Below are 12,563 nucleotides of genomic sequence, written 5' to 3'. Positions count from 1 at the left end.
ACTGATCCCTGTGGAACACCACTGCTTACAGGTCTGCTGTTGGAGGTGGATTCCCCTACTTTGAATATATGCGTTCTATCAGTAAGACAGTTAGAGACCTATCTAATGATAGAATGGTTGATACCAAGCTGGGTGATTTTGTCAATGATGCTTGACTGGGGTATAGTGTGAAAAGACTTGGCTAAGTCTAGGTAGGCTGCATACACAGATTTCCCCTAGTGCAGGGCCTTGGTGACTGTGTGAAAGCAGTCCACCAGGTTTAACAGGCATGATCTCCCTTTGACAAATCCAAACCGAGTAGGGTCAAGTGTTTGGAGATTACCTATATCTTTGTTAAAAGGTCCCTGAGGATTTGCTCCATGGCCTTGTAGATAAGGCAAGTCAAGCTAAAAGGTCAGTGGAAGCACCACCTTTGTGCAAGGGAGTAACGGTGGCCATTTTCCATTCAGCTGGGACAAAGCCGGTGCTTAGACTATGACTGAAGAGAGTACCCAATGGTGTTTGCTAATTCTTATTGGAGCACATATAGACTGCCGCCTAGGATGTTATTAGATCCCATAGATGCTGTGTTTTTGGCCTTAGGGTATTTACAACCTGCTCTTTAGAGATAAAAGGTAGGGTACAGATGGTAGGGATATCATGGGGTACATGTGACAGGGACAGGGGAATGAAGTTTTCACAGAACCTGTCAGCCAAAAGGTTAGCAAGAGACTCCCCATACTCTGGAACAGACTGCCCATACATGTCAAACAGAGCACCTCCTTGGCCCTCTTCAAAAGGAACCTTGACGATTCAATGGGAGATAGGAAATTTACCCCAGGGATCACGTCAGTCACTCTGCTAGACAGGGGTCCAGGGAAGTAAATATTGTGGGAAGAAATAGCCAGGGAATTGTTATGGCTAGGCTTGTATAGGCCCTAGGGCCGATAGCTCATAGGTTCATAGGTTGGTACTAGGCTATGTCCACCGGTTTAGTATATGTGGTATTATAAACTACCAGTTCAGCACAAATCTGGGCCTTTCATTTTAGGTTATGGATATAACTAAAGAATGCCTTATGGTTTTCCTTAGTTGAGGAATCTAATTTGGATTTGTAGTTTGCATTGGAGGACTTCACAAGAAGTCTTATTTACTTGTTTAAAATGAGGATGGAGTGTTTCCAGTTTACGGCTCACTCCCTCTTAGACAGCAATTTCTTCTTCTTACTGTAAAGCCTGTTAATGGCAGCTATCCCCCAGGCAAGTCTGCTCTTCCTTGAGGAGCTTGTTTTGGTCGTATTAGGTATGGCTGAGTCAATGCACTTATACAGGTGTTTGTATAAAGCATTGGTGTAAAACTTGGTATAGTTGCCAATTCCATCTGGGGGAAGCTATTTATACCATCCCGTAAGAGTCTGCTTTGGAGAAGTTTTTTAGTTTAGTAGCTGCTGGGGGGAGGGGGGCCAGGTGTGACAATTACTTTAAATGAGGCTGATCTGTGGTCAGATCTCACCAGAGAAGACCTCATAGTGGGGCTGCTACAATGATCCCAATACTGGTAAGCACCAGATCAAGGATGTTAGCACCCCTTATGGGGTGTCAACCAGCTGGTCCAGGGCACTGCAGTTAACGAAGTCAAGGCACCTCTGGGCAAGTGAGTTTGAGCACGAATAATTTACACAATCAATCAACGGGTAGTTAAAGTCACCCAAAACCATGGTGTTCGGATGTATCTTGACAGACTCAAGTAGATCCATATAAGCAGAGTGGGTGTCCTGATTCATGGAGGGTTACAAGCCTCACCAGTCCCCACCACAGATTTACCTCCCTTCTCGAGAAGGCCTATGCCAGTCATGCTATGAGGAGAATTAATAAATACCCAACCAATTATCTGGTCCCATTTGAAGGCAGATTGTGTATCACACTACTTTACCTGTGGGGAAAGTCTATTCCAGAGGTGAGGGAAACCCTGAGTAACAAATCTTTCTCTCCATCTTGTTTTGTTGATCTCCTGAAGCAGGTTTAGATCTCTGTTTGGAATTGCTTGACTTGTGAAAGAACAAAAGATCCTGGACTACTGGATCCCTAATTGCTTGGAAGGCAAGACACAGGTCTCCCCTGAGGAGGCTATAAGGCACAGAACTAAGGGATAGTGCTTATAGTCTTTTCTGGTAGCTTACGGCTTTTAAGCCTGTGATCGTCTTTGTTACAAACCTCCCCATGCATTCAAAATTAAAGCACAAGCAGAGGCCTTTAAGAAGTGTGACAGATAGCAAAGCACCCAGATGACGAAGGTGAATGTACAGACATTCTTCCTGAAGGGGTCTAGGATCAAAGACTCTGTTAGGAGGGTTAACTGTGAGACTTTGAAGAGTGTGTTCCTTCTTGAGAACAGATGCTGCCACTACAGAATATAAAATTGGTGTCTTGACCAAACCATTTAGTCCTTCAGCAACCAGAGGATCCTGCTTGGTCTCCTACGAAAATGACCCTGACAATCACGTAAGCCAGAGGAATTAGCCAGGAGGTACAGGATGGCCTCCTGCAGGATGCTGTCACTGGACAAGAGCGCCTGGGCCATTTTCCCTTTTTACACATTAACCTCAGGATTTCAGCAAGCTTAGACTTACCAAGAGGAGATCCTGGGAGACATTTCCTACTGTTATACATGCCTGGGGTTGGAGACTCCACAGGGGAGATTATAGGTTTCCTCTTGCATGAATACTTCAACCCCCATGGGGGGTTGATCAAGGAGGATGAGGAAGACAACAGGGTCCCAGAACTGCCTTGAAGATCCTGCTAACAGCCCTCTGAACCCCTATCACGATAGGGAAGACAGCAAGCCTCAAGCACAGACAAATGCACATCTTGGGTGGAGAAGGAGGATGCAGTGCCTGGTCCAAGATGCAGATGCAGTGCAAGTACAACCTCAGTGTTGTGCCTGTCACTAAAACCCATCCCCAGTCTGTCTTTCTGACATCATTGTCAAGGGAGCCTTTCCAGTTAGAACCAGGTCATTCGCTGCCACTGCAAGGACAGCCCCTGATGTAGAGATGTCAGAAGGGGCCAAATCCGTTGACCCTGATCTCATCAGCACAGAAGACTTGAATGCCAGTGACTCCTAAACGTGGAATGGAGTCAAAGGCATTAGCATCAAAGTGCTTGCTGCCCATCTGATCTGAGGACTGACAACAAGTCAATCAGCATGGATACAGTTGATGTCAAGGGCACTGTTGGAGTTGAAAGAGACCTACATAGTTCTGCATCAACACGCCTCAACACCAAAGCTCACAATGGGCTCTGAACCTATATTCCTTTGGAGGTTATGTGGCCTAGTCCATAATGGGGGCAGTATGGGGGGAGATGGCTCTGGGTAGTATCAGAGGCATTTCATTCCACTACTACAATTGACGGGGAAGAGAACAGACATATTTTAATCTGAGCTTGACAAAGGGCCTTCATCATTTTATTATAGATGAAGTCTACTATAACATGTAGACGCAGAAGATCAGAAAGAAAAAGGCACAGCAAAGATCACTTTACTAAGTTCAGCTTCCAAGAGAAAATATACACAGTCTTGCCTACCGAAACAGTGTTGGGTCAGTCTGGTATTGCCAATGATGCCTGAGCTACTCCAAAGGAAGAGTCCCTTTCATCTAGTTAAGACCTCTGTGGAAGACTCAACATAATGCCTATGGACTCTCTGTTATCTGGTCAGGGTTTCTTAGGGGAGTTAGAGAAGACTTAAACCTACAAGACACTTCTTTTCTTTCGCTAGCATTATCCCTATCCATAAGCTTCTGAAAATCCTGCTTGGAGATCTCCTGCCTAATGTCCCTTTCGCTAGGCAACAGATCCTTTGGTACAAGTTTATTCCATCTGTCCTTAATGACTCTTTAGTCAAAAGTGATGTATACTGCACAACCAGAGGACAAATTATCCACCCCATGCATTTAGTACATAAATATAATGGTCTACTGAGGAATTTTGTAGCCACACTGCTACACTGGACCCAGAAAACCTACTAATATCCAGACCAGATAAAAATAACCAACAACTTTTCATTACACTTTTTAAATAACCACTAGACATAAGAAACAAGGACATTCACAAAATGCTATAGAACTGTATTCTTTGTAAGGGAGGGTAGAAATGACAAAAAAATATATATAAAATTGCAGAAAAACAAAGGTTCTTGCCTGAAACCTGAAGAACAAGCTGCAATCATCTGTTCAAAATTGACCAACTGCTGTGATAAAAAAAAAAAAATCAAACACTGGCAAACAGTGAAAAAAGAGGCTGGAAACTCAGTTCCTCATGCTGCAAGCTAAGTGGTAAAAGAGAACTGAAGCATGATTAGAAAACCAAAATCTCTGTGAGATACAGGTGATGTTAGAAATTCACACTTCTGGGCTGATTTGAGCTAAAGTCCTGCTGTTGAAAAGGATGAACAAGGTCACCTCGGATTTAACAGTTACAGTACTGCAATATATCTTTGGCAACCTAATATTTGCCAGGACACAGGCAGCACAAAGAACAGCAACAAAATGGCGTGTGGTCTTCTTCAGACAATCTATATAGGAAGAAGACAAGACCTTTATATGGACCATACTGGAAGAAAGACCTCAAGGATATGCACCTAGTACAAATCGAAACAGTTTTTCAAAAAACAAATAAAACAAATGCAAGAATAAAAAGAAGCAAATTAAGGATACAAGGTGGATGGCTCGCAAGAGATATGAGGAAGCATTTTTCTTGGAAATGGTGGCAAATGATGGGAAAAGCCTTTATAAAGTGACAGTAACTTCAGAAACAGTGACAAAGTTCAAGAATACAGGGGACAGACAGAAGGCAGTTCATGTGGTGAGCAGAAGGCAGTAGAAAAAAACAAAAAATCTATTGATAATCTAGGATATTTAGTTTATCCAAAAGGCTAAGCTGTCATCAACATCTACATTTCAGTGACTTTACGTAAAGGACATTTTGTAAACAATAACATATTCAGGGTGTTAATAACCAGAAAAAGATATAAAGGCAATAACCTTCTGGCCTCCAGTCTTCCTCAATTGAATCCGAGTCATCTTCTGAATTTAAACTTTGTTCGGCAAGCTGCCCCTCAGAAACTTCAGAAATGGCATCTTCTTGTTGTGCCTTAGGTTCTTCAGAAATATCTACCAAATCTGAATCATTCAAAGAGCCTTTGTGAACATCCTGAAGCAGGGAAATACAGAAATACAGATATATATATGTCTTGTATGAAGAATAGGATTGATAAAATCATTCTTTATTCAAATACAATAAGTTTGTCAGAGCAGTTATAGACACAAAACAACTCTAGTATTAGTGCAGTACTATCAGTTTTGTCTTACCTTAATAATGAAAAATGAATGTACAATACATAGTGTAAAAATGAATATATGAGAAAAAAATGGATCATGTGAGTTGAGCAGAAAAGTGGATTAGTGACAAAGGTAATTTCTTAAGAGCTCCAGTGTCTGTGGTTCATTTCTGACCTCTGATCACTGCCTGTTTGGAGTCTGTATACTCTCATGTTTGAGTTGTTTTTCTCTAGGTACTCCTGCTTTCTTCACACCTCCTTAAAACATATTTAACTGGCGACTCAAAATTGTCCCACATACACTGCTTTTATAATTTCCTTTGTGGACTAAGCCATGGCTAACAAGAGTCTATGAAATAATTTACTTAGTTAACAAATAAATGAAATGAACAAAAAATGCTTCCAGAACTTGGAAAATGTGCAACAAATTATTAATGGAGAGTTATAAATCATATGCAATGTTCTGAACAACCATAAATTCTGTTTGAAGTTTTGCACAAAAATAAGGACTATAAGCTATAAAAGTCCACGTCATAAACCCACAAAGAAAAGCAACTTTCTTTTATTACTTTGAATACTTTTTATTTATAAAGATGGGTGACAGGATGCTGAAAAAACAAATCTGACACTGCAGCTGAGCTTAACAAACACTTCAATATAGCATTTTCCTCTGATGTTAGCGCCCTCCATCCTAACCCAAGAAATGTCTTTTTTTATATACATGCATATATGCACACACACACACACACACACACTCATATATATATATATATATATATATATATATATATATATATATGTGTGTGTTTACATATATATATATATATATATATATATATATATATATGCGTTTATATATATATATATGGGTCTACCTTACATGTTCGACTTTTCAGAAAGTCGACTTTCATATGGCTGAGATCGGTTCCCGTTTAAAAGCCCGAAATGTAAAATACTCGAAATGTAATATCCCGAGACTATAAGCGCGAAAATCCGTAATCCCGAAAGACGAGAAGCGCGAAAGGAAGCAATCTCAGTAGGTAACGGCAGTATATGTGAAAAACCAATGCCAGCACATCCCGCTAGCTAGCATGCAGGTTATTGAACAACAGTATACTGCTCCGGGCTCAATTGGTGCCGTGTATGCCACTGTGTCATCGCAGAAAGGAGGCGCGGTGCTGCTACTGGATGGCTATGTGTTACACAGGGAGAAGACATACAAACAGAAGAGCTACTGGTGCTGCAAATGGAAACGGGGCGAAAAGTGCAGAGGTAGGGCTGTGTCAGTAAGCGTGCCTAATGGGGAGCAGTTGTTGAAATCAGTTGCGCATTTTCATCCTGGGGATCCCGTCGATATTGAACAATATAGAATGTGTAATAATCTAAAGCTAAAGGCAAGCAACTCTAGGGGTAACCCCTGCTTGCTTGTTGATGATGTGTTAGCGTCAACCTCAAGTATTATTGCCCCTAGCTTGCCCCCTCGTAAAGCACTGGCACAGCAGGTACGTAGGGTCCGACGTAAGGTGTCGGACTGTTGTAGCACCCGTATCCAACGTTTGCAAGACATAGATGTTAATGACTTCCCAACGAAATCTGGAGTGTTCCTCAGCAAGAGTATGGTAGATGTTGTGTCAGACACAGCAGTGGTGGTGTTTTCAACTAAGCAGGACTTAATTGATCTAAGCACTGCAACGATCTGGCTTGTTGATGGCACTTTCTTTTACAAAGGTATTATGTGCCGACAATTATACAGCATACATGGCTTGATTCAGTATGGAGGGTACCATAAGAGCGTCCCATTACTATATTGTATCATGAATAAAAAGTCATTGAAGTCATATAACAGCATGTGGAGTTGTGTGTTACGGTTAATGGATGACAATGGTTTGGAGATAGCCGTGAAATACGTTCTTAGTGACTTTGAGATTGCTGCAAGGAGAAGTATACTTTTGAATTTGCAGGGTGTGACAGCTAAAGGGTGTCTCTTTCATTTTTCACAGAATATATGGCGGAAGGTCCAACAGTTGGGTCTAGCCCACTTGTACAATACGGATTTTAATTTCCAGTTGAATGTTAAATGTTTGATTTCCTTAGCATTCCTGCCTGTGAGTGATGTCAGTGCAGGTTTCAATGCGGTGAAGGAAGTATTCCCTCCTGAAGGTACGGAGCTCTTGCGTTACTTCTCAGAATGGTATGTTCATGGGAAACCTCGTAAATTCTGCACTAGAACTACTGGCTTTTCGAGATTCCCACCACTGTTCCCTATTACATTCTGGAATGTGGAGGAGTTAAATGCATTGTTCTTGCCTCGTACACAAAACAGTGTAGAGGCATGGCACCATAGACTGAAGAGTCTTCTGGGACATAGGCAGACCGACTTGTCCCTTCTCATGAAGGTATTGGCTAGGGAACAGGACAGGGTGGATGAGCTTAGGATACGTTTGAGCTGTGGTACTCCTCCCTCACCGAAGAAGCGGAAGGTTGTACGCTGTCATTCGCAATTCCAGCATGTGTTTAAGAATCGAGAGAGTTATTCTTCGTTGGAATTCCTTATGGCTATTGCAAGGTTACTGAAAGTGTGAATAGTAGAGGTTGTTTGTTTTTCTACTATGACTTTGATCGGCAGTACGAGTGGAGTTGCGCCATACGAGTGACGGATGTAGTCAGTTCCGGACGTTTTGGTTTTGGATTTACATGCCCGACGGTTTGTCTGATGCAGATGTCTTGCTTATTTATTATTTAGGACATGGGGGATGCTTTTGATTTGTTTAATAAATTGTTGGTGTGTTTTCGAGATTTCGAGATTTTTCAGTATTTGTGTATGGCGTACGTGTTTTATTCGAGATATTGCGTACTCGGGATTGTTGCCTTTCGAGTTTTCGGTTTCGGGATTTTGCGTTTCGAGAATGTTGCACTTCGAGTTTCTAAACGGGAACCCTGAGATCATATGATCGACATTCAGAAAGCCGACCATGTAAAATAAACACAACAAACACTTACCTTAAACTGTTAGCAGGGGCACCCCCCACAACCCCCATAACTTAAATATACCAACTCCAAGATCGCACTACAGTGCGGAAGAGGGAAATTTTCCCATTCTGCACTGTACGGAGACAGCGGTTCCCCATGGTCTGCTTTTCAAAAGTCGATCATATGGTCTCAGCCATATGAAAGTCGACTTTGTGAAAAGTCGACCATGTGAAGGGGACCCATATGCTTTGCCAGAGATGGTCTGTACCTGTCACCCTTGGGATTCAGGTTACTGGCTAAGGCTCGTCACCCCTATAGTGCTTTTTTTAGGCAAAGTTCAAAGGACAAAACCACCACTGTAACAGGTACAAGCATGCAAATTCTGAAGGTAATGCTACTCAATTCTAGAAGTCTAAACCTCAAAATGCACACTCTCGAGGCACTCCTAAAAATGGAGAACATCGATATCTGTGCAGTAACTGAGACCGGGTTCAAGGGTCCAGAGAGCACCCCTGCAATACCAAGCTACAACTCTTACCACACTTTTCGGCCACCAAACCAGGATCGAAACACTAAAGGTTGAGGAGTGTCCATATTCACCAAGGATATTCACACCACCAGGCTAGTTGCCCTAAACAATGCATCTGAAATTCTCCAGGTGCAACTAACAATAGGTAAGACTGCAATCCAAATTGTAGCTTGCTACAGATCCCCCACCATGCCCCAAGATTCTCACTACACCTTTCTAATCATACTGGAAAATATTAAGATATAACCAAACACCCTAATACTGGGTGATTTCAACTACTCTGCCATTAACTGGGAAAACTACTTGTGTAACAACACCTTTGCCCAACGGTCCTTGGAATTCATAAATTCCAATGCCCTGGATCAACTAATCCATAGTCCCACCAGGGGCTCCAATATCCTAGACCAGGTAATTACCAACATGGGAAATCGATGCTCCACACCTATGGTCACCCCCTCGTTGGTCAGGTCAGACCATAAGCTAATCACCCTTAACATCCACATCCCTCCCCCACTCCCCAGTAAGGAAACCTCCATAAAAAACTTTTCCAAAGCCAACTTCATGCTACTCAAGTCAGAAGTGACAAAATTCATGACACCCATGCAGATGGGAACAGAAAGTTCGACTGCTGAGTCCTACACTAAGGCACCGTACGAGCACATCCACTCATGCATGAATCGTGCCATCCCAAGCAGAACCAACAGACTCTCCTCCAAAAAAAAGGAAGCCAATCTGGTGGTCCCCTGCCATAAACAAACTTTACAACAAAAGGAAGAAACTGTTGCAGAAAAGAGGAAAATCCCACAATGCAAAATATTCCCTTACCAGCCTCAGCAAGAAGCTGAGATCCCACGTAAAATCCTCCAAAGCTAGTTACGAAAATAAAATTGCCAAAGATTCCAAAGACAACCACAAGGCATTCTATAACTATGTCAAGAATCTAAATGGCAATGCTCAGATCTGCTCTGAGCTACAACAGAATGGCATTAAATATACTGATCCCAAGGATATAGCCAATATCCTAGCAGATCGATTCAGTGCCAACTTCACCCCCCCTCTCACTCCCTAAATGGCCCATCTCAATACTGGAAGATTGCCAAATTCCGGTAATAATGGATTACAGGTAAAAAACGCACTCTCCAATGCTAAGAATACAGCATCCATGGGACCAGATGACATCCCGGGCTGTGTACTACATGAACTTCAAAATGAACTGGCACCCACCCAAGTGTCATGTTTAATCATGCCTTCACCTCAGGCTTCATGCCCATTGAGTGGCGCACAGCTACAGTTATCCCACTCAACAAGGGGGAATCCACCTTGGATCCTGGGAACTACAGCCCCATCAGTCTGACAAGCCTAATCTGCAAGGCCATGGAATGTATTATCATGGAACATATAAACAAAGATATTGGCAACATTCAAACACTGGACTCCATCCAGTTTGGGTTCGTGAAGGGCCGATCTTGTCTCCTGAACCTAAATGACTTCTTCAAATCAGTCTCCAGAGCCGTGGATGAAGGTAAGGCAGTCCACACAGCCTATCTGGAGCTTGCCAAGGCCTTTGACACCACCCCCACTCTGGAATAATAGATAAACTTACTAAGCTGGGCATTAATCCCTACGTCACTCGATGGGTTGCCAACTGACAGAACCCACACTGCAAAAGTAGCTGACTCCAAATCCAGCTCCAGACAAGTGACAAGTGGAGTACCTCAGGGTTCAGTCCTCGGACTGCTCTTGTTTGGCATCTACTTCTCTGAAGTACAGGCCAACACTAAGGGACTCTGGATAACAAAGTTCGCTGATGACTGCAAACTGGGAGTCATTATTGAATCCCCAATTGATGTGGATACTTAACAAAAGGGCCTTACAGAAACAGATGCTTGGTGCCAGAGCCATGGGCTCAAGCTCAATGCCAAGAAACGTATGGTTATCCCCTTTGGGAAAAAACATGTACCCATGAATTACCACATAGGTGGCAGTACACTAAACACTGAAAGTGTGATAAGAGACTTAGAGACACATGTGGACAGTGGTCTCATCTTCAATAACCACATCGCCACAACAGTCAGGAAATCCTTCTATGTGGCACATCTCATCACTAAGGGCTTTTCATCCAGAAAAAAGGAGGTCATTGTCCCACTGTACTCATCCCTCATTAGACCCATTATAGAATACAACGCCCCATTTGGTATGTACCTCTCAAGACATCTGCAACAACTGGAAAGGCTGCAGAAATACCGCCCTAAAAGAATCACAGGCCTAAAGAAGATACCCTATGCTGACCACCTTAAAAAATTCCAGCTATACTCTGTCGCATATCGTCTACTCAGAGGCGATCTCTGCTTAACATACAAGGCCATGTCAAACCTAGAGCTTTTGGACATGCTACACTTAAAGAAATCCCAATCCCTCAGAGCCACATGCTCCAGGGATCTAAACCTTGTCATCACAATAAACAAAACATGCTAGAGGGATAGGTTCCTGACCTAGAGACTCCCCAGACTCTGGAATAGACTGCCCATACATGTCAAGCAGAGCCTCTCCTTGGCCCTCTTCAAAAGGAACCTTGACAATTGGATGGGAGAAAGGAAATTCACTGTGGGGATCACGCCAGTCGCCCTGCTAGACAGGGGTCCAGGGAAGTAAACAGTGTGGGAAGAAATACCCAGGGAATTGTTATGGCTAGGCTTGTAAGCCATGGCTTTCTAAAGAGTCTAAACTCAAAATTACCCTTAGAAGCAAAGCATGGGCTTTATGGCGTTCTTCTAAAGACCCCCAAGATCACATTAAATACAGGCAATCCAGGAACGAAAGTAAAAAATCCATTTTACAAGACAAAAAACAATACTACTGTAACTTAAAGACAGTAAATCAAAATAACCCTCAGAGATTTTGGGCAGGTTTAAATAATCTACTACATCCTGGACAAACTTCAACCCCAATCCCTGCTGCTACTATTGATAAAACCCCTGAAGATGTTTCTGACAGTTTTAACCGATTCTTTACTGAGACAATTCAAGCCGTAGCTAGCCAACTACCTCCTAGCTCTCCTGGTCCTGAAAGTAGCACCCCTAGAAACCTACTCGCACTCAGCTTCCAACCAGTCACCACTTCACTTATCCGTACCTTGATCAAAAAATTAAAACCCACTACACTTTCTGCTGATCAACTCCCTGCCGAGTACCTATAAAAATCAGCTGATGCTATTGCTTACCCTGTCTCAATACTAATCAATCAAACCATAGTAGAATCTGAAATTCCCACCATCTGGAAAATATCCTATGTAATCCCACTTCACAAAGGAGGCAGCTCTACTGAATTCTCCAATTATAGGCCAATAGCTATACTCTCTCCACTTGCAAAGATTATGGAAAAATGTATTCATAGACAACTCATGCACCACCTAATCCAGAATCACCTTATGGCAGACACTCAGCATAGCTTCCGTCCTCATCACAGCACTACTTCAGCCCTCCTAGCCTTTACCAACACCATAATCGCAACAATAATTATATATCCTCAGCCCTCTTTTTGGATCTTTCCAAGGCATTCGATATGGTTGATCACCAACTTTTAATCCACACCCTGCAAACATTCTGTCTAGATAATAGAGCCCTTCAATGGTTTCAATCCTACCTGAATGGTCGACAGCAGGCTGTCCTCTGGCAGAACAAACTCTCTAACCTTCTACCTAACACCCTTGGAGTACCACAAGGCTCTATACTAGGGCCCTTGCTGCTCT

At 42.7% G+C, this 12,563-nt stretch overlaps 1 protein-coding gene across 1 annotated transcript in view; it reads right to left on the bottom strand.

Annotated features, from left to right (window-relative positions):
• The window catches only part of RPGRIP1L (RPGRIP1 like), a 1,932,928-nt gene that overhangs the window by 500,673 nt on the left and 1,419,692 nt on the right, over positions 1–12,563 (bottom strand). Inside the window, 1 exon segment of the mRNA XM_044082016.1 lies at positions 5,021–5,189. Coding sequence (XP_043937951.1) covers positions 5,021–5,189 — 169 coding nt within the window.

Source organism: Protopterus annectens, chromosome 8.part1, assembly GCF_019279795.1.
Source record: "Protopterus annectens isolate FY-2018-M chromosome 8.part1, PAN1.0, whole genome shotgun sequence".
Lineage (NCBI taxonomy): Eukaryota > Metazoa > Chordata > Ceratodontiformes > Protopteridae > Protopterus > Protopterus annectens.
The sequence above is the reverse complement of the archived record's forward strand: the minus strand, read 5'-3'. Positions and strand labels throughout refer to the sequence as shown.